We start from the raw sequence: 26,338 nt of genomic DNA on the forward strand, positions 1-26,338 counted from the left end.
GGTAGTGTGACTTTGTTTAAATGCCACACAAAATGCTAATGATGTCAGAGCACTTTGTGCACCGAATTTGTCTACGATGTGCGACCTTGTCATATTACAGTAACCAAGGTGAAAACTGACAGCCATGCTCCTGCCAAAAATGAAAAACTGAGACTGGTAGCGGGCGCATGAACACGGCGGCATGGTTCCCTGTTTCTTTGAGAACATGTGGTACATGTAGCACGCCAACACGACGATATATGAGCATTCGATATGCACAGTGAACATATGTACCCAGTGATTTCACCACGTGTCATCCATTCACCGGTTCAAACAGGGCAGATTTGATTGATTTGGTTACATTTCTCATTGGTCAAGGTGTCAGTGAAAATGCTAAAGAATATCTAACGGGAGATGACAATTGGAGGATATTCAGTCAGCACAAATGAGAAGAGAACCTCTACACCTCTAAATATCGGTGACAAACCAAAAGTGGAGTTCTGGTATCCTTTTTCACAAATGTTTCTATTCCAGGCAAAGTTTAAGTGTCATATTACGCTAAAGGTCAACGGTGATTTCCACACTGACTGCGGTGTGTGACGTTTCTGTCACTTCGCACATCGAATAAACTTTCCACAGTAGTTATAATAGTAATAGTCTAACGTGGCGCACACGGTGAACTGACATGACACAGAAGAAAATACATGCGGGAACACAGCTTCACTTTTACAGTGGATTTGTTTTTCAAAGAAGCAACCAAGTAATAGATGATCCAGTGACCCTGCCCTCTTCACACATGGGAACCTCAGACATGCACTTCTCCAATGCTGTACCGCATGTTCCAGGCGCACCCACCATGCCCGTGTGCATGCATGCGGGGCTTTTGTGCGTGCACATCGGACATCAATCATGGCTGTGATTGATCAGAGCATAATAGGGCAGGGCTCAACACGCTGGCCTATCCTGACATTGCAACAAACAGTGACAAAAGAAACCTTACCTGTCTTGTACAAACGGATAGCAATTTGTTAGGTAGCGTGGTAGTTCTGTCAGTGTGTAACTGGATCCGTTGGGGGTGGTAATGCTTTGCTGGCTCGCCGACATTGCTGTCTTAGGGTTGAAGGAGCCTGGGTGGGCATGCCCGGCTGAGACCTGTCCAGAGCCGTGGGTGTGGCCAGGCTGAGCGTTGGTGGGTGAGGGCCTACCAGTACATGTACCTCCGGCCTTGGCAAAGTTGGACTGCCCTGGAACAAAAGGTTCCACCTCAGCAGACAGCAGCGTCCCCTGAAAGACCCCAAAATCAATTCGTTAGTTTCAATCTTTCATCATGACGATTTCCTTACAGGTACCAGTACATGTAGGTTCATAGCCATAACAAACTAATTTCTGAACTTGAGAGAGAAATGAAAGTTCACTTTGCAATCAACTATCCTGACGGAGAATACCCTTCACACTGTTATGAGTTTTCGAGATTTTTCAGAAGAATGCGAACTTGCAAAGTAGGTCACCTGACACATGCATACATGTACAGGCGTGGCATACATAGTGTGGACCTCTCCACAAAAGAAGTCCACGTAATGTAGGGTATGATGGCATTGTGTGGACTCGCACACGTCCACACAATGCATTCCCCTCTCTGAAAAACAGTTTCAGAAGCATTTTGGGGTCGAGGTTATCTGTGGCAAAATGAAGAGGAACAGTCCAAGAAATCATCATCAAAAATCCAGCTCGAAGGAGTTATTCTACAGTAGTTGAAAAAAAGGAACATTTTCCTCAACTTTCCTTAACCACAGGAGAACAAAAGAATGTCCACACTTTGTATGTAAAACATGTACATGTACAGGTACATGTCTTTATGTTTGCTCGTAGACAAGAAAACTTTACTGGAAAACACACACATCACTCATTACAGCTGACCAAATGATCACCGAGGCTTTAATACACAATTTTCAAGTACTAAATCTGCATGTCAATTCTGGGAAAAACAAACTAGACCTCCATACAACTGATTTTTGCGAATGAATGCCCTTCAAATGAGGTACAGACTCTGATCAAAACTGACTAAAACTGGCCAGAGCATTTTCACTGCTGGTCCACTTGTCAAAGTTTAAACATTCATGACCAAAGTTTAATTGCAGTGGACGTCAATTCAATTGGAAAGAACACTCACCGAGGGGAGGTAACTAGTCATACGTGCTGTGCAAACATGGCCCAGCTTTCCATGACCCTCAGCATGACAGCTGAGCAAGAACTTAAGTTTAGCTTCCACTTCTTAGTTAATCATAAATCTGTTAATAAACAGTAACGTGAACCTTCGGAACAGAAGATGTCCTACGATGCGACATGCTAGTAGGGTACAGGCATTAATTATAACGGCTGTTTGTAAAGAATAAATCACCAATAAAAAATGTTACCAATCATTAATGTTTGAAAAGTACATTTCCAACTCTTGGAGGCACATACATGTACATGTACAGCCCCTAGGGCTGTGATGAATATCCGAATAATCAATAAGCAATTTGCGAGTTAAATTTGAATTAAATCTGGTACACTGAGTTCTTTGAATTCACGTGAACATAACAACTTGAATTCTCCATACTAAACCACTGTTGCTTTACCTCGTGATTCAGGGCAAGCTTTTGCTTAGTTACATAAGAGATGTCTTGCAACAATACACTGTTCTCAATGGATAAGAACGGCACAAAGGAACCAGTCCATTCCAGAGATGGTGGTCGCTATGCAAAAGCTTGCCCCTAATCACGAGGTATAGCAACAGTGTCTTTAGTCTGGGGAATTCAAATTGTTACGTTTCTGTGCAATCAGAAAAAAAAGTGTACCAGATTTTATTCAAATTTAACTTGCAAGTGGCTTATTGAGTATAGAATATTTGAATATTATTTTCTGAATTTGAATATTCGAATGCAAAATATTCATGAAAACGAAGGGAGAATTTTCTTTTGTTTTAAGTGAGAAAAGCAGCACTATGGAGGCTTGTTTCAAGCAAATTCAAATGAAAAGACACAGAAATCTTGCAATGATTCAAAGAGTAAATTATTCATTGAAAAATTTTAAAGGAATAGAAATTTTCAACAGGACAAGGCATACTGTTCGTCTTTAAATCTTGCTAAATTGTGGCTGGAGATACACATACTCCTAGATGTGAGAAGTTTTACAATTGTGTGCATTATTGCAACTGATATCATGGTTTGTTCATCAACAATCTGCCAATCGGTACGACTGAATATTCAGACATTCGATCAAATTGAAGGCCAAATCTTCAAATAATGAATTATTCGAATTGACTTAGCCCTAATATCCCCAGTACTGTGCATATAATGTCACATGATCAACATGTACATGGTTTCCTACATTTTTAGGGAGGATTTCAGAGAACTCAATTATGTGCCTACAGGTTTCCGGCAAAAAAGCATCTGGTGATACAGGCTAGGGGGGGGTTACCATTCTTTGATTTATTAAAAAATGACTTCGGTGTATTGGCACCACCCTGAATCCATAAAAACTGTAAAACTGATACATGTACATGAACATACATTACATGTAACGGTACAGGAACATGGAATACTGAACATGTACTGTACACTGTATGCATACCGTGATTGCTAATACATCCCTCCATTTGGGGACACTGGTCTGTGAACTTCACAGATGCGCATGATAAATGCACCGGGCACAATGTACATTACGGTACTCGTACATGTACACATACGAGTACATGACAAGCAATGTACAGTGTACATGTGTACGCATACATACCAGTACATTTCTGAATGGCCAAGTTACAGTATTTCATGCAATACCATAATTACCAGTAATTAACCTAATTGATTTATCCTGCCAGCAAGATGAATGTTTTACTGCACATGTACATGTACATATCCCAGTATCAGATCTTTCGGCAGGCACGTAATACCAGTTTTAAAGGACATGAGCTTTCTTCGATGGAAACTATCAGAGAGCACAGAGACATGTAACTGTCAAACAGGACTGTACTTGACTCAGCAAAGTTTGTAACTTACATACATGTACTCGTGATTGTTCTATTTACACATGATTTAAGTTGTTCTTGCTTATATGTAGACACTGTAGATCAATATTTCCACCAGTACGCATTTTATTTTGTGCCCTCGGATTTATTTTCTCGTTTTCACCCTAAACAATTATAACTCCTTACAACGTGGCTTCATGGGTGCAAATGTGGATATCATGAAGTGTGATGCTTATCCGCAAAAGAAAATAAATAAATACATAATAAAAAGTACCTGAAATACCGGTACCGGTAAGTTGTTAACGCTTTCTTGATGCTACTTGTGTGTGTTAACGTTTGTTGACGCTAAATAGCACGACTGGTTTTCGTTGCTGCATCAACTTAAACAACTTGAAATTACTCAAATACAGTAATACACGTACACACGACAGACATGATAAATTTTGAATTGATGCCTGGGAAAGTCTGTGGCACACATAAACAGGGGTGGAATTTTATGCAGAAATTAAAAGGCAATCCTAATCCTAATACATGTAGCTCTAGTTTTAGTAAATTTTGACGGTATTTAAGCAAAATCCCAACAATTTCTCAACCGCACTTGGTGAACAACAACCGCTCAGTCGAATTACACCATTTTGTTTCACATCTACATGTATGTCTGGTTACCCAACACGGCTATTTTGAATACGGCTTTCTTCATTGAAAGCTCTGCCACATCATGTATGCTGCTGTTTTACCACATAATTTTCCTCAAAAATCAAAGCCCTGTCCTCTCTTCACTAACATAATCTTTCTGAATTGAAAGAGGAAAGCATCACCAACTTATCTCAATGAGTTGCTTCATAAAAGTAGACTTAAAAGTTTGTTTCCTTATCACAGGAACAGGGTGCTCACAATGCTAATGATAAGGAACATGAAGTCATGATGAATACTGTTTGAGGTAGGCCTCAGGAAACTCAGCTTTAAATTACAGGTCATCAGGCCGATCTGTACTACAGCCTGTATGCCCACGACAACAGAGCAGGCTCTCTGGTGTGTTCTATATTAGTCCTAGTAGCTTTGGCACAAATTGTTGCGCAACGGAAAATAATCAAACTTCGTGACGTTGGGGCAGTGCACGATCGACATGTACATGTACTGTACGTCTTCGTCGTGTTCATGCCTTGCACTAGGCCTACATGTACACATGCATGACATGCACAGAACGTTTAACATAGTTAACGCGTTTATCGTTACATACACCTTCATCATATTCATATATCATGTAGTCTAATAGTTTGCTTACCTGAGGTGGTTTCCCTTCAGCTTCAGTCATTTATAATTTCCCACTAAAACACAATCACCATACAGCCTGCATCTGAACAGAAGACTGGCCCACTCTTTGGCAAAAAGTAACAATTTCCCCATGTACTTCCATCACGAGCACTCCGAATACACTCAGAGCGGAAAACTACTACTGTACTACAAGGCCTATGGGTGTGGAGTAATGTTGACTTCAATTCACTGCTCCCTCACCACCACTAGCGATCTGTTGTGTTTACGTTCCTTTGAATGGGTACCAGTTGAATTGCAGGTCCACTTTGTTCGGATACCTTTTACAAGAACGCGAGGCCTTGTCGCAACACTGTCCAAGACTACGGCTACGCACTGTGGGTTTTTTCAATACTTGAAAACAAAGCCGCAGCCACAATGTCTGGTGTAGACACACCTACATGTGATGGTTAACTGGGTCCCACCCTCCCAACGGTCCCTGTCCCCGCAAAGTATCTTTCTATTCAGGTCACTGCTAAGCTAAAGCAACGCGAGAAAACCATTGAAAAATATCGACCAGAAATTTGGGACGTAGCGTCAGGGTGTTGAAAGTCAAGATCATTGTATGTATCTTTTCATGGTCTTTATTATGCGACCTTTCACAAAACAAAGTTGCTTAACCTGTGTTGACTTTTAATACGTAAGAACCTCAATCTGGGTAATATAAGAACGCATTCCTCCATGACCACTGATCTAATTCTAGCCTTTTTGCACGTTGATACTACAATGCATGATTTGTTTTGATCAGGACTTCTCCTCGCATGTACTTCATGGTAAGCGACCACGCCCCATGTCGAGCGATTATGGTCAGTGGTATTCCCCTTTAACGCACGTCGTCAAGCTTTCGCGCTACGCTGGATCCGAAATTTCCTGTCGGGGCACATGCAGTCCGCGCCTCGCGACAGGTAATGTTCATGTACATGTACAGTGTCTCATGTCCCTCCCATCACCACGCGCGATAAACATCAACAAACAACATGACAGTTCCCTCTCGCCTCCCGCCCGGCGGTTGGGTGGCTTGATGCGCGTTTGTGTCTGATTGCTCGAAGTGAACGTTTCTTTAACGTTCATTTTGCGGGAACGGTACGGGAACAGTGCACTATAGGTGTGGCAAAACTTGCCAAAGAATACTGGCCTATCTGAGTCATCCGTCGGCACGAAAAATTATAGGAAACGTGAGCCTAGACGGGGATGGAGAGGTTATCCACCTTCGGACCCTGAAAAGGTGAAGGACACGTTTCAGTGGACAAGAAAATGAAAAACTGCCCTGCCGATCGCAAGCAGTGCCTAAAGGGCCGTTCACGAAACACGAACACGCAAAATGCCGCCTTTGAAGACCCATTTCCCTACTGTAGGGCTGAGTCAGTTCGTATAATCCAGTATTCAAATATTCAACCTTCAATTCGATATTCGGTCGCACCGACAAACCATTTACAAAATCAGTTTAAAAAAATACACTCAATTGTACATTACAATCATTATCTTCCCACATTTAGGACTATCTCCAGACACGAGTAAGCAAGATGAAGAGAAGAACGGCACTTCTTGCCCTGTGGAAAGTTTTTATCCCTCTTAATTTTTTAATGAATTTACTTTTTGAATTGTAGGATGTATTATTCTGTTGTTTTTCCCTTTAATCTGCTTGAAACAAGCCTCCATTGTGCGATTTTTTTCATTTAAAGCAAGAACATTCTTCCTTTCTTTTTATTAATTTCATATTTGAATATTTTAATTCTGAAAATAACATTCAAAAATTTCGATAATTGGTCGAATAATTGGATATTCTGATATTCGGCACAGCCTATCCTACTATACGTCCCTCTAACTTAATACACACATGCACTGTGCAGTGACGTATAACTACAGGGGAGGGGCCAGGGGCACTAGCCCTCAGCGGATGCCCGTGACCCTCCCCGGGTGCCCCCTCCCCTATTTGCCAAATCCGTGATCAAGCTCCATCGAGTTAATAATAACAATGCGGCTCCGACTTATTTTCTTGTGGTGCCCCCTTGAAGAAAAAATGTGTCCACCCCGGGTGCCCCCGGACATTTTGCCCTAGTTGCGCCTCCGGAACTGTGTTTGCATTGGTGTGAAAATTATGAAGGAAAATTACGAGGGAAAGGTACCGTGTTGTGAGGATGTTCGATGTATAAACGCCGGTTAACGGTAGGTAATATAATAGGTTTTCCCAGCCAGTTTCAGCAAAATAAAAAAAAAATCTTTTTTTAATCACACGCGTTCAAATTCATGCATGATTTCCACCTTGTTATACCGGGATTTCTTTCTCACAACTGTCGTGTTTTTTGTTTTGTTGTTGTCGTCGTAGCCCGTTGTTGGGTGCGTGTTATAGGTATTCTATTTCGTCAACAGGCATTCAACTCTCCAATCTCACCATTCGTGTAAGTTGATTTTACTGGCTTTTACCAGTTAGTTACGATTATCGAAGCACAAGAGATCTTAAATCATAGTGGCGTTTTCGTTGTCGTTAATAGTCAATCTCTTTCAAACTTTAAGTGTTCAATTTAGATGCGGTATATGGTTTGTTTGAGTACGTGTTGGGCATCACTCAGTCACCACAAAATGTAACCCTGCTGGAGGGACAGGGTTTAATACTGAATCTGCTTATGCTTATGAAAATCCCTGTTTATCATTGCAATGTTTTGTGTGCGGCTGTCTTAAATCGTTAATGGATGATTTTGTTCTGATTGTGCGATTGGATTGCCCTAAAGAAACCTTTTTTTCAGATGCAGGCATTGTCGGTCACTTTGACAAAGTTGCGGCAGCAAGGCGCGGCTCGGTTGAATTTAAGCGCATATTAACCCAACACTTCCACGACCCACCGCCGTTAATAAATTCATATAGAGATAATTTATCATCCTAATAGTTTACAACTATTGACATTATATGTACCCCTTTTACCCTCATGCAGGGTAAAAGGCATTACACTCAGCACAACAGCAACTTCATAGTTTGCTGTCTTTCGCACTCGTTGATTGTCCAATCCTTCGAACAACTTGGGTCAGCAATTATTACAAGCAAAAGGAGGGTATATTGGATAGTTATTCAAGAATAAAAGTCCCAGGCCTGTTGAAATGCCCTGGGATGACTTCTATCCAATCAGCTGTTATTGAATTCGCGCTAAGAAAAAATACGGGGTAAGACCATTTTGTCGCAGCCATTCGGAGAATGACAACAGCTTTATTTTTGCTCTCTGTATACCCAACAATTTGTCGTGGCAAAAATGTTAGAGGGCGCTCAACGGCTCTGTCCATGTAAAGATACTCAGTTGCCTATTTCCCTGCCACTCTTTAGGGCACACGATCTACGCTCTTCCGAGAGTATGCTCTTCGACTTTTGAAGCGATCCTATTTAAAGCTGTTTTCCTGAGCGCGATGATTTTCAGGGTGTGCAGTTTTCACGCTCTGATAACGAGGGGCACTCTTACTGTGGTGCTTTTTTTGCAGAAATCGAAGATCAATCAGCGCCCCCCCCCAACTGGTTCATCTTCTGCAATCAGAGTACACTGACATTTGTCACGTCACAGCGTTGAGGCAGTTGGCATCTACTCGCCCTCGCCTATCAGGCCCGTTTTTCCGTCACTTTGAGGAAAGCCCACTGTTCATCATGCTTAATTAGTGCTTAAGTGCTTAATTATTTCCAAATCGTCTGGGATCGCATCAAGGGCCATTTCTTTCTCATCGAGGCTGTTTCCTCCGCGTGGCTTATGGGGGTTGCTCTGGTGGATAATTATTCAAAACATAGGGGCGATGGCGTTCGGATGCGTTCTTATCTTACACACGCCCGATACCGGGTTACAACAACAGGACTGCAACCGGCGTTTACTACCCGGTAGTCAAAATACAACTCTTCTCATATACATGTACAGCAATATTGTGAGCCCGAGTGTAATACAGAAATGTTGCCCTAACTTGTGATTGTCATGAGCCGCCACATTGTGTAGACTTTTTTTAATTAGTTGTTGGTCTAATTTGGTTCCAAAGGAGGGGTTCCTGGTACCTTGATGCATCCCAGTCCTAGGGGTAAAATTGTAACTTGGGATTCAGGCATCAGTTCTTTCTTTTTTCTATTCAAACAAAGAAATATCGCCGAATGATTATTTTGTGTCATTTAAATGGCTACATCTAAGTAAAGGAAAGCGACATTTTAACGCAAGAGTTTTACTTTTAAGTAGGGAAAGGCGGCATTCAGCAACTTCCTATGAATAGAACCTGAACGTAAAGACCGTTTCTCAAGAATTAATGTTCGCGCACCTTACTGGAAAAGTAACTTTGCATGTATACTGCTGAGAGTTAAACCCGAGCTCTACACAGGCTTGTAAATTTGTTTACTGATTGCGGAGTATAGTTTAGAGCCTACAAATAAAAGATCATGCAGCAAGCTTCCCTAAACTCCGTGTAGTCCGCCTAGGGGATTTCATATGGGGCAGTTTCTATCACGTTTGATAATTTTGGGAAGAATGATTTCACACTGAAACCACCCCTAAGAAACACTCGTGTCGGAATTTTAACTGTGTTCTTCAAGTAATATTTTGGACAAGTCACCTGAAGATGGGTAAAACGCATTTCTGTAACGACCTGTCACTTCCGGTGGTGTCGTTGCTAGGCACTTCGCGCATATTTCTACGTGAAAACGAGATTGCACGTTACAAATATTTACCTACTGCAGTCGATGGGTTCTTCTAGATTCAGTCAAGTTGACCTGCCGCGTGACCAGTTCTTGTCAGCAAAGGCTAGATTAAACGTTAGGATCTGTCGTAAACGCAGAATATTCCTTTCAGTTTATTTCTGTATGAAATGCACAATGCTTGAACAACTGCGGTATGTTTTTATTCTAGCTTTGACCAAAAGACAACCATAATTTTTCCCCTAAATAACCTGTACACACGTATTAAAAAGAAACACATACAGATCGTATAGCTGATGGTCCAACCCCGAAAAATTTCAGTTTCGAAGAGAAAAAGGGATGAAAATTGTCACCTTTGGATTTTTTGCCCTGCCCGACGTGTATTTTAACACTGTGTATGCCCCCGAGGGCTTGTGAAAAAAACATAAGCGTACTTGGGTGGAACTCGAACCCACGACCTCCTGCCAACTAGTCTTAACCACTCGACCACCGAGCTTGTCGGTGTCGTCTGGCCGGTTCGAATCAGATGTAGCAGCGGGTACCGCGAACAACTATTTCAAGGATGGATTTGCGCCGGGGAGATGTACCCGCTGCTACATCTGCACCTTTCACGTAACACGAGACAAATTTCTCTGATCCTCATGACAGATAAGATTCGTCTGCGATTTGTTATACAGACTGGACAAAAATACAAGTTGAAATTTCTTTTTTGTTTTCGACTATTGCTGGGGTTTCAACTAATACAGTCCTGAAGTCTTTCACACATTGAATGTGCGTGGGTATTATAATCAAATTATTGCTGAACAAAAACAGAATTCAACAACCTTATACCTTTGTAATTTTTTTACAAATCATTCCAGAATCAACAGTTACTGCAAAACTACCGTACACAGGAGAACCGGACAGCAAAGCGTGGACAATAAAAACAAAGATGAAGTGAACACTGAAAGGTATTAGAGTTTTGGGTAACATTTTGCAAATCTTACATGCATCATTTTTATGTGTAGACTGCCTTATCTCTTTCTGGCGACATCAAAATGACTATATTGACAGGATCATTTATGAGGAAGAAATGATTTGAAAACTTTCACAAAATGTCCACTGGCTTGCTGCAAAGAACATGCTCATGGCTTACGACTTGTTCAATTTGAGAATGCGTGTACTTCAACCTGAGCCCTATTCATTCCAATATCCACCAGCAAGCATGAAGGATTTTGAAGGATTTGAGGTGTTAATTTTCTTGGCGTAAGATGGCCTTTGAAAGTTGCAGGACGAAGACACAGTCACTGGGTCCCTATTTAATGTTGGACTTGGATTATTCCGGTTTCCCTGCTGAAAAAAATCCTTCAGAGAATCGGAGTAAATCTGTTTAAACTAAATAACACAGTAACATTGTATCATTTTTAGAAAAACTAGTAAAGCCAATGTTCATGAAGCTTGTTATGTTCTATAAACAGTCCTCATTACTGTTTGAGAGTTCAACATTTCATTCAGGATGTCATCAGATCAAAAGTCTGGCTGATTTGAGAGTTAATGGCTCCTTGTTCACTTTCAAGAATTGATGTTGGCAGGAAGACATCAGGTTCCCGAACTGCAACATGAGGCAAAAACTTCACCACCAGGATAGGTTTTCCACAAGCGTTTGGCATTTTTGAACAGTCATGTTCTTTGTAGCTTGCCTTGTCTTTAAACTCTGTATGACAGGAGTTGCACCTGTACAGATCAATCTCAAAGTGTGTGGCCAGGTGCCTGCCCAGGCTCCGGCCGCTTGTGAATTTCTCACCGCACCTGTGGCAGGTCTGGTGGCGTGGGGCTTTGGAGTAGCTGTGAATTTGGTGGATGTGCTGTAGCCGGCAGGCCATCTTCAGCTGCTGCTGTGGGTCGGTGTTGCTGCTACTGCCACCTCCAAAGATCTTCCTGCATTTACGGCAGTCCTCGATTTCCGCAGGTGCATCCCCATCAGCAGGGGCCAGGCACTGCCGCTTTCGCTCATGCCTCCCCAGCTCCTCTAGCTGGCCGAAGCGCGCCTTGCAGAAGCTGCAGACGTAGGGGCGCTGCTTCTTGCGGTGTGTGCGAGCGTGCCGCCGCCCCTCGCTCTTTGACATGATGCGGAAGGAGCAAAGCTTGCACTTGACTGGGCTGTGGTCATTGGGCTCACCCCTGGAGACAGCCAGTCTCACCAGGCGCTGATGCTTCCGCAGCTGGTGCGAGGTCTTGTACTTCCTGCTGCACTGGTCGCACGCGAATGACCTCTCGTTGGAATGGACCGCCTTGTGGGTATTCAGGCTCTCGGCGCAGCGAAAACGCTTGTCGCAAGAGCTGCACGCAAAGGGCAGCTCTCCGGTATGCAGCCTCACGTGGGCCCTGTACCGACTCACTCGCGTGTATTCCTTTGAACAGGTCTCGCACACATGACTTTCATTTTTGGCATTACGACTTTTTTTGCAAGGTTTCTCCTCCGGCACAGGTGTTTTAGGAAGAATCTGTCGTATTTTTCGATTTGTAGTTTTTGGGGGCATCTCTTTACATTTTACATCATGCTACAGTTGAGTACCAAAAGCTCTCAAAAAAAAATATCCAGTCAGTCTAATTAAACAATTTACACAGTAAATGCTGGCAACATCCACTCTGAAGTAGTTGTTGTGGCAATCTCCCTTATTTTCTTCAAAAGTTTAACAACGGCCACTCAAAATATCCTGGTGTAAGGAGGGTGATTTTGGAAACCAAAACTCTAGGCTACACACGTGGTTGCAATCATAGCTTCACACCAAAGAAGATCTGCAAATAATGAGTAAAGAAAACAGAGTTAGTAATGTCATGAACCCTTACCCAACCAAAAAGCTTCCATCAAATTAAACAAATGCATGTCCTGCAGAAAAGTAGACACTGACAACATACGTTGAAGCTAAATTTAATTTTGAAACTTTATTGAATAAACCTTCATAAAAACAGATGAGCACACTCTGCAACATATTGGCCTACACAGTTAGTTTTACAATACAGACACTGGACTGGCTGTCAGGTGATTTCCTTAACACTTGTTGGTACAGTTTGACTGGGCAAGCCCGCTGTTGTCTGGACAAACAAGATTGTTCATCCTTTGCAGCCATGCGCCCTCCCTCGGAACCACACTTACATGGGTTTGACCAATCAGCACATGCGATTCCAATTTTGAAAGGAGCTAAAAACCCCAAACTACAACAGAATCAAGAGTTTTAAAAGTTTATTTTTCTGATTCCTTGATATTTACAAACTTACCTTTATTACAAGGGTGCCTTGAAGTGTTCATGCACATTTGGTTTATCAATTATCGCTTTCGCTAGTTGAGTCCACAAACCAGCTCCTGGTTGAACTGGCTAGATCTCCAACCTTCTCAGGTGCAGCTGCTACGTATGCAAATGTACTCTTGACACCTAAACGAGCGATCAAAACAATCAGTGCTAACTTTCTGTGTAATGTTCACTTCATCGGATGCAAGCAAGAGTTTATCTGGTAAATGCAGCATGGATTGAATGCAGCATTGATAATCCCCAGCAATGTCATTCTAAAATTATCTGCTAAAAGACACACAAAATGCATGACACAACCAAAATTTAACACAGAATGATACAGATTAAACTAATTAATACTACTGACTAGCACCCCCAAAGAAAGATACTGACAAATGGGAAGAGCCACCAACATAGGGCTGGATAGCTCAGTTGGTAGAGCACCAGTACGGCATCCCAGAGGTCGCAGGTTCAAATCCCGCTCCGGTCATATTCTTTGTTCATCTTTATAATTATCTGTAAGTACCTAGTCCGGTTCCCTGTATAGTTTGGACAACCAAAGACTCTCAGGCTGTTTGACAATGGGGAGAATTGACATGTTGGATCTTGTTACACCAGGCACTTTGACAAATGAGGCAGACTGATGTGTCTGGCAGGGTTCCTAGCCAAACTACCCTGGAGGGCTAGGGTTAATACATGTATGCAGGCTTCATCTTTGTTGATTCAGTTTGATTTAGGCCGTCACTTGACCATGAAAAGACGACCAAATGAGAGCAGAGGAACTTGTTGGTCCAGTTTTGTTGTGCAGTGGCAGAAGTGTATTGATGAAGTCTGTCACTGAATGGTATGGAAATATGACTATGGTTGAACAGGTGGCTCTGAAGAGAGTTGTTTAGATCAGAAACATGTCTCGTTGGCTAGGATCTCCTATCATCAGTTATTGACATCAAAGCCAACAGCAAATACGGTTTATTTTGCCTGCCACATGCCATGCCCCCCCCCACAAAAAAAAAGAAACTGGTGAGGATTTTTGGAGCAATAAAAAGTAAACATATTAAAGTGCTGAAGTATGGATGTTGTTTTGTATGGACAGAGTCATTTCATTGAGGATATTCTTTCTTAGCAGCTGCTTAGTTGTGACTGGTGCGATTAGTTAATGTAAAAGTGCACCGGGGACGCTGCGTACTTGTTTTGCCCCCCCGAAGAAAACCATTGGATCTGGATCCACCCTTGATCTTTAGTGCTTCCTCCATTATGTACACCTCACAGATAGTCTCACAGTCAAACCAACCTGAATTCCAGCCTTCTTGTAGCTGTGTCACAATCCCTTTGGCTGACGGCATCTAAAAATCATGGGGCACAAAAAAAACAAACAGAAATCAAGGGCTGGGTTCCCTCCTTACCACCAAAACAAATGTCTCCAGCTTCATGCCCCTGAAATAGACTTCTAGAAATAGCTTATCGGTTGAACAGCTCCACAAAATCACAACAAAGCGGCATTGCGCAGTTAGCAACAGGTCACTGCAACACTCTGAACCGTTAACTCCTGACTGTTGGCCGTGGTTACCTGCTGCAGATAATCCTCCCGGCTAGGGATGCTGTACGCACCGGTGAGGTTGCGCAGAGTGCTGGTGCCCTCGGGTGACGCACTCCAGATGCCTTGATCCACAGTCACGTACACGGCACCAGCCCCTATGGCCAACTTACCCAGGCCCCTTGCAGGTAAAAAAAAACACATCAAGAACAAGGAAAAGTGTTGTCGTCACTTTTGTTGACCTTGTAAGACAAATTTAAAGCTCAAAATTTGAAAATATACACATACATTTCATTGGAATTTGATGATAATTGAGCTGTAATATGACTGAATCTCGTTTTCGTGATCCCAAACAAGGAAAACGACTGAATACAGACGCGGCTGCGTTGTTCATGCCAACGATTCGACCAGACGTATCACAGTGCACGATTCGACCGTACGTACCATGGTGCTCCTACCCAAACATGTACAGTTGTGCAACATCAAGGTTAGGATGTCAATTTTTTTTTGCAGTCTTTTTTTGCAATCTTTTTTCGGTGCACAGTGCTGAAATGTCCAAAACGCCGGGCAACAAAATGTGTTGACAAAATCAGGTGCTTGCCCGTCTGGATGGCAGCCTGGAACATTTGGTTGCCCAACAAAATACATGTATTCTGGTTGTCCCGGGATGTCAGACTACCGATTCTGCGAGCCCTGCAATTTTATTACCAAATCCATCATGTCCATTGTCACATGGTGTTAATCCATGCAACAAGAAATGTGCCTTGTTTGTGTCAGTTTCCAAACACGTTCAAGCATGGCTGGGGCAAAGCGGACATGAGGCAAAGTGGACTTGGCGCTAAATAACTTGCCTATGGATGATTTTGCACAATGGTAGAAAGGCATTGTAGGAAGGAAAAGGAGCAAACATTGCCCCATTTTCCTTCCCACAATGCTTTTCTACCATTGTGCAAAATCACCCATGCAGTATTTTCAATAAAGCTTATAGCAAGTGGCGGCGGGGCGAATGATGGGGCGAAGTGGAAACGGGGCGACTGTTTACGTCACTGTACGTCTGAACATGAAAATGAACACATAATTTGTCTTGCTTCCACGGCAATAATTCGAATTATTTTCGACATGATCTCTGCCAACACTAAGAGGAGAAATTTAGCATTTCACTGATACAACAGACTGACCCAAACGTAAAGTTTTTGTTCACTAAAAACCACAACGAAAATGCTCTTGATCATCTTACTTGATAACTGCAACGGCCATTTTCAGCGTTTCTGCACTTCAAAACCTATACTGTACTAGTATACGGTGATCGATTTACCGCCCTCATTCGGTAAACTCTAGTTGGTCGGTTTTACCACTTAACCATGGCCATTAATTAACTCTAAAAGGATTTCAAATAGTCTTCATACATTGAAAAGGAGTATACAGACGCATAAAAAGTGAATCAAATAGACACTTATGACATGTTTCCTTTAAAAGTTAACTCTTGGAATCAAATGAAAAATATCCCAAACTCTTGTCTCAAATCATGGAGGAAAAATGGTGTTTCCTTCCTTCATGCTCAAATAGACCGATCCAGTAAGCCCCGCCCACGGCACGTATCCGTAAGTTGCGTAACCATGCTGCTCTCCAACGCAGCCGCATCTTGAATGAACATGCTGACTCCGAATGATGCAGTTTTAGGGGAAAATGAAACAGTTTTTATTTTTCACGACAGTGGACACATTATGGACAAAATTCAATTTTCCCCTTCCGACCCTGGAGAAGTTAATAATAGGAAAAAAACTTTAGCGTTTAATTTTTGGTTTCTTTCAGCCCTCCGATCCTTTAAAATTGCAAAGTTCGTGCTATGTTTGTAATCAAGTAAAATAAATGCTGGCCTTGTGTCGAGCAGTTGGCCACATGTTAATACGGGAGGGGGTTTCATGAATCTATTAGACGAGTCTGTGATTCGATGGCACCGGGGGGGGGGTCGAAGCCAATAGAAGAATGTTTGAAACGTCAGAAAGGCTCTGAGAGCAGAAGCACCCCCTCATTGGTTAAAAAGATCCATGTTGGTCGGGAGTATTCATTTTGTTTGTCGAGAGGCGACGGGCGGGCCACGTTTGCGGTCCTTAGTCGTGCGTGAACCAGCGATACGCTGTTACTACCATTGCTAGGAAAATTGCGCCCTCTCTTGGTCCAGCTCGGGGCCTATACAAAGCACAAGTTGATTTGTAAAGGTTTTTGTTTATATAGTGTTCGCGACTTTGAAATAGTTGTGCAGTGCAGCCAAAATATACAAAAAATGTTACTTATTAAACTATGTCTTGAAAGTTTAGAAACAAGTCCCATGTGGCTCTGTTTTGGCACAGCAACCCATCAACCATGACTAAAACCTGTGCTCCGGCTGGAAGAATAGACGACTAAGGAAAAGTCTTCTTTCATAAAGGAGCGTTAAAAAAGGTCCACACGTTCCAGCTGGTTTGCTTCAATTTTGACAAGCAGTTTCAAAAGATGCTTTTTGTGTGAAGTGGACAGGACTTTGGTAACACTGTTTGAATTATACTTGTATGTGCATTTATTTACATTTTGCATTCTGCAAGGGATATTTCAGACTTAAGAATTTTAATAATCAAAGACTACAAATCTATCTGTACAATCATTCAATTACAAAATGAAAATTCATAGCAAATGGATACACAAACTTGAAAATAACGAAAAGAAAGCATTTTTAACACAGGGTTTGAAATTGTTTCATGAAGCTCTTGAAATACTTGCAACAAAACGTAAATTCGCTCGAAAAATAAAGATTTTTTCATTTTCTAGTACAAAAATTACATGAAATGCCATTGCAATCCGATTGCAAGAGTAGCCAAAAGCAATTTTTCTCCATCAGCATTTAGTTTGATGCAAAATCACAAATAGAGTGCAATCAAAACAAATTACTTTTGCATAATAACTGTTGCACATATAAAAAATAATACTGGAGCTAAGAAGTCCAAGTCACCTGAATTCCCAGGGAATACGTAATATTCTGATTTCCAAATTATATGGAAGTGGAACATTGCTCTTTTTTACATGTCTATTTATGCAGATACACTAACCAAAATAACAATACACTGGCCTATCAAAACATCAAAGAATGCTGACAAAACATCTCTGTAAACAGGTCATTTATACTTAGTGGTATTTACAGACAAGCTTAAAGAACAAGCTGAGTATTGCCATCAACCCAGAGAAATTTGACTGATACACTTAGCAAGATCTAAGTGCACTTTTTTCTTACTGTGGAACCAAATCCCACTAACAGGAAGATCATTTGGGGGTTGATCTTGAAAAATTGAAAGATTTGATTGGCTTTTCTGAGCCACAATCAATCATGGAGGAATGAATCAATCCAGTGAAGAAGAATTTATCACGATGGGAAAAACAGGGTTGAGCCGAAGCCACTTTGTTTTGGTAAGTTCGTTTGAGCACCGGAAGGAGCAAACTGAGCTCTTTGTTGGGACGTGCCCCCTCAACTTGGCATCCTGATGAAAGTGGGCATTACGTTGGTGGAAAATGTTCACGGTTCTTATTGACTGACACTGTACAAGATTTTTTTCCAACATGGCTCTGGTGACTTGCAATTAACTTTGTTAGTTGGGACCACAGATGTCGGTTTTGAAGGCGAGGGAGGAAAATCACGGAGTTGGGAGGAAAGATTGACTGGCGTCTCCACACATGAACAGGGAACAAATCACAGCTTCTCCCCCATTCCAATCACAGATGAACTCTGCTCAGAAAAAAATGTTTTCAATGTCATCTCCAAATATTTCCCCAATGGATAGATGCACAAACGGTATATATACCGGCAACACTTGGCGCAAAAGGAGCCCAGCTCTGGATAATATTACTGTTGCAAACACGTCAAAGCACTTAAAGTAGCTTAAAATTTTGAAAGCATACAAGAAACCCAAGTCCCATGATGAACGTACACTGTAAACAAATTTAAACAAATACAGTATATCAACTTGTTTCAATTACTCTGTAAAATTTCAACGTACACTTTTCTTTATATAAATGCTGATACTCAATCACAGTGAAAGGCTTCACTAAGGAAGTTGCAGAGGATAACTGTTTGGTTGTCATGCCAATGGGTTCATTAATCAATTTCGATAAAAAACAAGTTCTGAATTTTAATGTTCAGCAAGATATCAGGCTTAATGATTGTGAAAAACTTCAGGGGGAACTAAGGCGGAATTTTACTAACAATTTTACCAGCAAAATATCTGATATCAGTTATTCTGCTCAAATTGGAAAAATCTGTAAAATCCCGATTACATAATATTGACAATACATAATTTGTCTTTAGTTACACTGGAAGTGACTCCACGACTAGGATGATTCTGCATTATAATTGCATAATTCTATATTTTAAAGCCTTACATTATGCAAAAAAACTTTGGACTTATTGCAGTGATTGATTTTGTCTATTAGGGCTAACTTGTGAATACAATGAAAGGTGAAATTACAATTGACAACAATTCATTTGGATGACCTTCACTTACAAAAAGGCGATGACTTTTAGAAAATATAAAAATTTAGCTATACTTTACAAGAATTTTTTTTCATATCTAATTTATGGTGGGAGGACATTTTAAGGCTTTGCACATTTAAGAGATAACATTTTAAAACAATACTTTGGACACATCAAACGGCATTTCCTCTGGTTATTTTTAAAGAGTTCTTGAAGGATGCTGTTTTCTTTGACTTTTCAGACAACTGCTCACTGATTTGACTCCAGCACTGACCCTTTAACCTTTTGTCACAGGTGAGCTCGTATTTCACTTGGCCCAGAGCTTTGTTCAGAGCGAGAGTCCGTAGCTAGACTTGTAATGTTTCAAGAATCAGCCAAGAGTCAACAGCCTATCTTAGGCTCAGACCTTCTCTGACATTCTCATTAAAAACTATTCCTGTTGATTCTAAATATGCTATACTCAAAATCGAAATGATCTCTCTCTTTGCTTGATCTGATAACTTCTTGTTTAATGTGTAGAAAGCAAGTCAGAAATTGTCCCAAAGTAATAACGACAAACTCTATCACTGCGAGGCACCTTTCCTTCAAGCTTAAGTTTTAAGTTTTCACCGATAATATAAAATCGTCATGACATCAATTGAAATCAATTATACGTTTGTAGTTTTCTCCATCCTTAGCAACAAGCAAAACAAACCAATTTCCATTTCCTTGCAAATGCACACTTTCTGACTCAATAATTTGACTTCACTGTTCTTAACAGACTACAGTTACAAACAGTGTGTACTGATAAAGAAGTTGGTTGCAATGTATATATGTACACTATTTTAAACCAAATTTAAGAATATTTGACCCTATATAGGATGCCATGACTACACCAATTACCATGCCCTTCAACACAACTTGCCACACATTCCCCATTGGCACTCTCTTCAACTTCAAGATGATATGAATGGCTAATCTGTCAAGTACCAGGCAACCTCTCTCTAGTGTGTAAAAGGCACATAGTCGTGCGGTTACCAGTACCACTGTTTTCAGAATTTGTCTGAGATCTGAACGCGCCAGATACAAGAATATAAAGAGGAACAACTTTTAAGTAGCTTCCCTGCAATTTCTTTGGCCAATGTGCTAGATCGATGTTTCCCTTGTGTTTTGCACCAGACTCATATTGCATATTCAGGTAATGCCCTTTATTCATTTTATTAAGGAAATAAATACGTGCTTGGCCGGTATTAAATGCGCGGCGAGGGCATTATCGGCGTTCAGTCTACTGAGCCGACCATGTACACATTAATTCCCATTCATAAATATCTTTGTAGTTAGAGAGTCAAAAGATGTCAATCTATGATGGGTTTCCAACGATTTTGTTTCAAAAGTTTACTTTCATTTTCCCTTTTGCAAGTTGTCCAATAGAATCTCCTTGTATATGGACTTGGGGCACGCCTGGAGCGTTCTGTGTGCTGTGTTGCATACGGACTCTTGACCAATAGGGAACGAGAAAACTGTCTCGTATCCAGGAACCAGTGTGTTTTACACAGCGGGCATTATCACATCTCAGTGGGCTATCAAATGTTAATGCACAGTCAAGTTGCATGTTGTGGAATGGGGAGACTCTCTGAGGTATGTATGAATACTTTTTATTAATTTTATTATTATAAATTTTTATTAATTATTAAACTTTTTGGCCCCAAAATACGCATTACAAATGGACGCCATCAAAAGGCCTTCAAAATACTGTGCAGAGCTTTTTTCTTCAGGCATGCATCCAAACGGTCATTCTGTCCCTTTCATTCAAAGACAAACTTTTGTTACGCTTTACAGTGGAACACCGCGATACCGAACATTCGCCAGTAACAAACATCGTCCTTGGCTCCCAACATTATGCAGTAGCAAATCAACCGAGATTCGCCACAGCATGCATCAGAGATCAATCCTGAGTGGTAGCTTCACAAATTTTAGGATAAACTAATTATCAATTTTGTAACTCAAGATTTATTAAAAAACAAAAATAATGAACAGATACATTAATTTCGCTGTACCGAATGACCGCTGTCCCGAACATTTGGCGTGGACCTCGTCGTGTTCGCTATAGCGGCGTTCCACTGTAATCACAAATCTGTTAAGTCAAAACAAGAAAGGGGTTTCGAAAACGGAACTCCTTCAGAATCCTGTTTTGCGGCTCGTGTTTGCCGGGCTGATTTCTGAATCTCAACAACCCTTCTTCACTTCCTGTCATTAAAAATGCAGCTTTTCTCAAGCAGTGACACATTCAACAAAATTGTACACTCGTGGTCAAAGAAACAAACAAAACAATAACGAAAGACACAGGGAGGCTTTACAAAAAATCAACAAAGCCAACAATTTTTCGGGGAAATTTGTAAAGGACTGCCCACTTTTTTTAGCCATTAATGGTGGTTGAGTAGTAGTGGCTCAGAGGATCTTGGTCGGAGTTTGAAACCATGGCATCAAAGCTGTCAGCATGGTCTCTGGGTCGGTCGTAGTTTGGAGGAATGGGTAAAGTTGCTCCTAAAATAAAAAAAAATAACAGAAATTCCAGCCAGTCAAACAGCAGGTTGAGAGAGTGCATGTCAGGATTCCGTGGGATGTGTTGGTAAAGACAGACACTCTTTGTTCCAACAAAAAGGCAGTACTAGGTTGTTTAAGGTCTGGCATCGTTATTACCCTTACTAAACAAGTCTGTAATGCACTTTTAAGACCATCTGGGCTCTCCGAACCTTCGGCAACCAAGTCTAATAAAAAAAACCCAAAATATGTCCCTCTGATACTCTGCATTCAGGTGACGTGAGAGGTTGTGCTTTGCCAAATAAAGAGCGAAAGGCCTGCAATTCCACCAGCTGGACTCGAACGCCGCACACCACTTACCTCTGCTAGTGGAGAAGACGGGGTTACTGGGGAAATTGGAAAAGGTGTGGCGGTTTCCAGGCTGGTTCCTGGACATCATTTCGCTGACTTCGGCATATGGATTCTCTGGAGTGCCAGTCTCCGGTTGGTCTGGCTTCTCGATCAAGAAGCCGTCGTTGTCTATCCCTGCAACCAGAACAGTTTGATTTTCCTTGTGATGTGTGGAAAAAATTCAGGGACAAAGGGATGACTCCCATCATGGTCTATTAACGAGTTCCCAAATGAAAATTCGACCCAAAAATTCATGTCCTCAATGTAACGTAAGAGAAATAAGGTTAAATCTGTTCATGATATATTTCCTGGCTCTAGGCACAATGCCCGGGATTTGGGCAAACTGTGAATATTTTTGGCTTGATATTCGCCATGTCAAACTTTGGAGAGACTTGCTTGAATTTGTGAAACATAAAAATTTCATTTTTCCAACATTAAATTGGTTGCATTGAGGTGACATTCATTCATAATGTGGTTCATGCCTATGGACAGCTGTTATGAACATTTAAAACAGTTTGGGAAAAGTTTGTAAATTTTCATCCAATCGAAACTTTGGAAAACTTGGACCTCCAAATCCAAGAGTGACCCCAGTAAGAAATTTGCTGTATTCCCAGATTATAGACAAGACTGGACAGGGATCAAATTTTCATATTGGATTGAAGAAGTCAAGACTGCTTTTTACCAAAGATCGTATAGCGTCGAAGGCGCAAGATGGGTAACTCTGCCCAAAAGATGTAATTACCATGGGCGCCATTTGAGCAAGCGACACGCCTGTGCAGTTTACAGTTATGATTGGGCGCAGGCTCACCAGGTGCATGTGGCTGCCGCAGCGCCTGCGCCAGTGCATTAATGTGCATTGCGCAGGCGTATCGCTTGCTCAAATGGTGCCTATGCGATTACAGCGTTTTACATGTATTTACGGTGAAGTTCGCCATCTTGCCCCGCTTTGCGGTGCTATACGATTTTTGCTTTTTTTACCCATGACGAAATTTGGTGGTGCCAAAAAAGTGAACCACATCTTACGATAGAGAAGCCAACCAACATTGAAACCGAGGTTAGCAAATTTGAAAGTGCGAGGGGGAAAAGTGCAAAAAAAACCACCATAAAATATGTGATCTACTTTGTGCTCACCAAACAGATGTGTAACACATGAACAATCAACGTCACTCACACGTGACAGTTTGCACAGCAAAGAAAAACCATAACTACTCAATACTGGATCAGAGCTGTGAAAATTGAAGAGCTAGATTCTGAAACCCTTGGTTTAGATTTGGGTAAACATTATACAAGTCTGAGGAAAATAAGCCATTAAAGCAAGTGATTTATGTATATTTGTCACAAAAAACTGCCATTTGACAAAAGTTGTAAACATTCTCAAATTTGTAAACATCCAGAAGTGAAATTGACAAGGTTCCCTGTTCCCCCCCACCCAAAAACATCACATGTCCACTACAACTGATGAGTTCCCTGACTACAACTTATCAGTTGTCTGGTAAATCTACACTTACTTTTGCCCTTGCCATGGGTTAACTTGTTAGGCACCCGACCATCAAAGCGATTGACGTCACCGTACGCCTCGCTGGGTTCTTGATTGTGCAGTATGCGGTATTGGTAAGGGTTAGTTGCCTCTACTTCTGCTTCTGTATATTACAATATGACCATTCACCCACGGAGGAAAAGAGAGCAGATTAAAGCACTACAGCGTCTACCAAGAGGCCAGTGTAATAGAGCAGCTGAGCACATAAATGCTATGAGCGTGACACAAGGCAGTGTCCAAATATCTTGGCTGTGGCTGGCAATCACAGGTGTCTATGGGAGGTAGCAGCAGCTACTAGTCAGTGGCTTTCACAGGTGTATGTGCTGTCCCTAGCCACAGCCGAGAAATTTGGGTCCAGCCCAGGTTTGCTATAAAAGCGAGATCAGGTTACCAGTCAAGCATTGTGATATGCACACTGCCTGTCACTGGTTCCCATCCTATTCAACTCCAGCATGTAAAATCTGTCACAATATCTTCTGCCATGTAGCACATTTTATGGGCCAAATATGTCAGTTTGGGCACGACTGTCAACTCAGAACAAAGGCTCATTGACGAACAGGAGGGAACACCTGGAACTTTTTGGATGAATACCATTACAACCCTTCTTTAAGCATCTTCAGACTCTTGAAGTTTGTGATTTGGACTCGTGAAACATAAGCATTCAAACATTCTCAGCTGGCAGGTTTGACTCAAAATGAGTGTATTAAACGCGAGCTGACAAATTGGCCCTCACATTCGTAACACATACACATCATACCAGATCGGACTTGGACTGAAATGTGTAACTGGTAAGACCCACTTCCTTTTTATGTCAGAGTTTCTTCTAAATCCTATTTGGGGGTCAAGCCACTTCGAGGGAATTCCTGACAGTTCCTTGAGGTAGAGCGCACAAGAATTCAAATTCTTCTTTCGTTTTTTCAACTGATATGGATTCATTTTACTGTGTAAAGTGATTAAGGAAACTTAACATCAATCTCAAAAAGATAATCTCATCAAGAAAGACTTTGGACTTGGAAAATCCATCTGCAACTTCAGTACATAAGCTGATCTGTTCTGATGAGAAAACTGGGTATTTGTTAGTAGTGTTATGTATAATATGACAGAAAGCAAGTTATGATCACGCATTCAATAAGAGCAAGTGCAATGATCCTAAACTGAGAGAGGAAAACCCATTACAGGAATACGGGAGTTACCTGCCAAATTACACAGAAGGAAAAGTATGAACTACACGAGTTTATTCAGTTTTCTGACATCTTGGTTGATATCTTTCTAATACAATATGCACGCAGTAAACAAAGCAAACTATGAATCTGAAAATCTACAATATTCTTCAGTATCTTCTCTTAAGTTTTGAGCTTCAATGGAATTAGATTTGATTTTTACTGAGTGGCTGATGCAAGAAATCAGTTTGGTCCATGGCAAATAGGATCAACCAGGAAAATACTGAAATGGGAAAAGACACTAACTTCATTTTTGCCTGGCACAGAGGAAACCTTTCAGAAGAAAACAAGGATATTGCACTGAAAAAATAGGCAGCCGGTGCATAAAACTTTGGATAGTGCACAGAGAGCCATAGCTACATGTATGTCTTAAAGCTGGTTCCTAGAAGGATGAAATAGTGCAAGCACCACAAGCAGTGTAGAGAAGCATCAGCTAGATGCCAGCAAGTAAGCCCATGAGAGAGCTACTTAGTTATGGAACAGGCAAAGCCAAGTTGAACTTTGAGCCCAAAGTTCTGCCAAGAAATCGATATAAAGAATAGGGTCAAAGTGCAGAGCGTCAATATAAAAATGACCATTGATCTTGATCATGGCCAAGCAGCGGGTGCAGGGAGCTTTAACACATCATAAAATCCTGAATGGGACAACACAATATCAGCAACCATTGCCTTTATATAGGATGTATGTCTATGGAAGTGTGCTGTGCATATCTGGCCAAATGCAATGCACTCGTGATTGAAAAGGCGTTTTCAAATACTCGCCTAATCATCGGTACTAATCACCCAAAGGTTCCAGAATTTGATACTGCCCTGGCAACCACTGCACTGGGCTACTTCAAGTTATGGAGAGTTTTGGACGGTTTACAGATCAAAGAGAAAAATGAACCAAGGATGTGGTCAAAATTTAAAATAAAAAATGCAAAAGTCTCTTTGGCAGTTGAAAAAATCCAAAGATTACAACTTGAAGGCACTCTTTAAATGAGTCAGGCAAACAGGATGTGAAAGAGGGATGGAGTCGCTCAAAGGTCAGGGGTCATGGGCTTACCAGCTGGCAAATAGGTAGGGAGTGCAGGATAAACAGAAAGTAGTAAACAGAAAGACAAACCCTTGCTCTCGAGGGCCATGGCGGCTGCGCACGCGCCCTCAGGCTCCACATTCTTGACGGGGGCCCCGAACAGTGAGTTGTTTTGCAGCTTGAGGTCGTTGGACGCCCCCATCGTGCCGTTGGGGAGGATGCGGGCATGGTTGGGCGTGGAGTTGCTGCTGCCTGCATCCCTGGTGAAGCTGTTACCCCCGGGTCGAGCCAAAGGACAAAGTCACACAGTGAAAGCATTGCAAAGAAGGAAAGGACAGTTAGTTGGGAGTTCTTGCACAATAAAAATGCCTAAGTTACATTAAAAAATAATCCAATATCAGACATAATTAAATGAC

At 41.5% G+C, this 26,338-nt stretch overlaps 4 protein-coding genes across 11 annotated transcripts in view; all 4 read right to left on the reverse strand.

Annotated features, from left to right (window-relative positions):
- Positions 1–5,458, reverse strand: part of LOC110984541 (uncharacterized) — a 33,093-nt gene extending 27,635 nt beyond the window's left edge. Inside the window, exons 1-2 of the mRNA XM_022244832.2 lie at positions 5,271–5,458; positions 980–1,263 (exon numbers count right to left, since the gene is read on the reverse strand). Coding sequence (XP_022100524.2) covers positions 980–1,263; positions 5,271–5,300 — 314 coding nt within the window. The 5' untranslated portion in view covers positions 5,301–5,458. The remainder of the gene's footprint in view (positions 1–979; positions 1,264–5,270) is intronic.
- A 4,608-nt stretch (positions 5,459–10,066) lies between these two features.
- Positions 10,067–12,459, reverse strand: LOC110984535 (zinc finger protein 711-like). Its single transcript, XM_022244819.2, has one exon. The coding sequence runs from the start codon at positions 12,457–12,459 to the stop codon at positions 11,431–11,433; it is 1,029 nt and encodes a 342-aa protein (XP_022100511.1). The 3' UTR covers positions 10,067–11,430.
- Positions 12,460–12,578: 119 nt separating this feature from the next.
- On the reverse strand, positions 12,579–16,124 carry LOC110984551 (MICOS complex subunit MIC13-like). The gene is made up of 5 exons (XM_022244842.2): positions 15,981–16,124; positions 14,777–14,924; positions 14,501–14,552; positions 13,199–13,353; positions 12,579–12,718 (listed from the first exon to the last, which is right to left on the reverse strand). The coding sequence occupies exons 1-4, from the start codon at positions 15,998–16,000 to the stop codon at positions 13,244–13,246; spliced, it is 330 nt and encodes a 109-aa protein (XP_022100534.2). The 5' UTR covers positions 16,001–16,124; the 3' UTR covers positions 12,579–12,718; positions 13,199–13,243.
- A 1,152-nt stretch (positions 16,125–17,276) lies between these two features.
- LOC110984526 (uncharacterized) overlaps positions 17,277–26,338 on the reverse strand; it is a 47,776-nt gene continuing 38,714 nt past the window's right edge. For 7 of the 8 annotated variants that reach the window (XM_022244807.2, XM_022244802.2, XM_022244799.2 and 4 more), the window contains 4 exons: positions 26,013–26,191; positions 23,660–23,791; positions 22,122–22,286; positions 17,277–21,764 (listed from right to left, as the gene is read on the reverse strand). In XM_022244807.2, the coding sequence (XP_022100499.2) occupies positions 21,637–21,764; positions 22,122–22,286; positions 23,660–23,791; positions 26,013–26,191 (604 nt within the window). In that variant the 3' untranslated portion in view covers positions 17,277–21,636. The remainder of the gene's footprint in view (positions 21,765–22,121; positions 22,287–23,659; positions 23,792–26,012; positions 26,192–26,338) is intronic. The other variant, XM_022244806.2, reaches the window with a different exon arrangement.

This window comes from Acanthaster planci, linkage group LG08 (assembly GCF_054643075.1).
Source record: "Acanthaster planci isolate LZ-2023a linkage group LG08, COTS_SCS, whole genome shotgun sequence".
NCBI classification, from domain to species: domain Eukaryota; kingdom Metazoa; phylum Echinodermata; class Asteroidea; order Valvatida; family Acanthasteridae; genus Acanthaster; species Acanthaster planci.

Bases quoted from the DNA above. Each gene is read 5' to 3' on its own strand.
- LOC110984535 (XM_022244819.2), bottom strand. From the start codon at position 12,459: ATGCCCCCAAAAACTACAAATCGAAAAATACGACAGATTCTTCCTAAA.
- LOC110984551 (XM_022244842.2), bottom strand. From the start codon at position 16,000: ATGGCCGTTGCAGTTATCAA. The intron at 14,553-14,776 runs GTAACCACGGCC...CATGATTTTTAG, and splicing joins GGGAGGATTATCTGCAGCAG to ATGCCGTCAGCCAAAGGGAT. The intron at 13,354-14,500 runs GTTGGTTTGACT...TCGCTCGTTTAG, and splicing joins ACAAGAAGGCTGGAATTCAG to GTGTCAAGAGTACATTTGCA.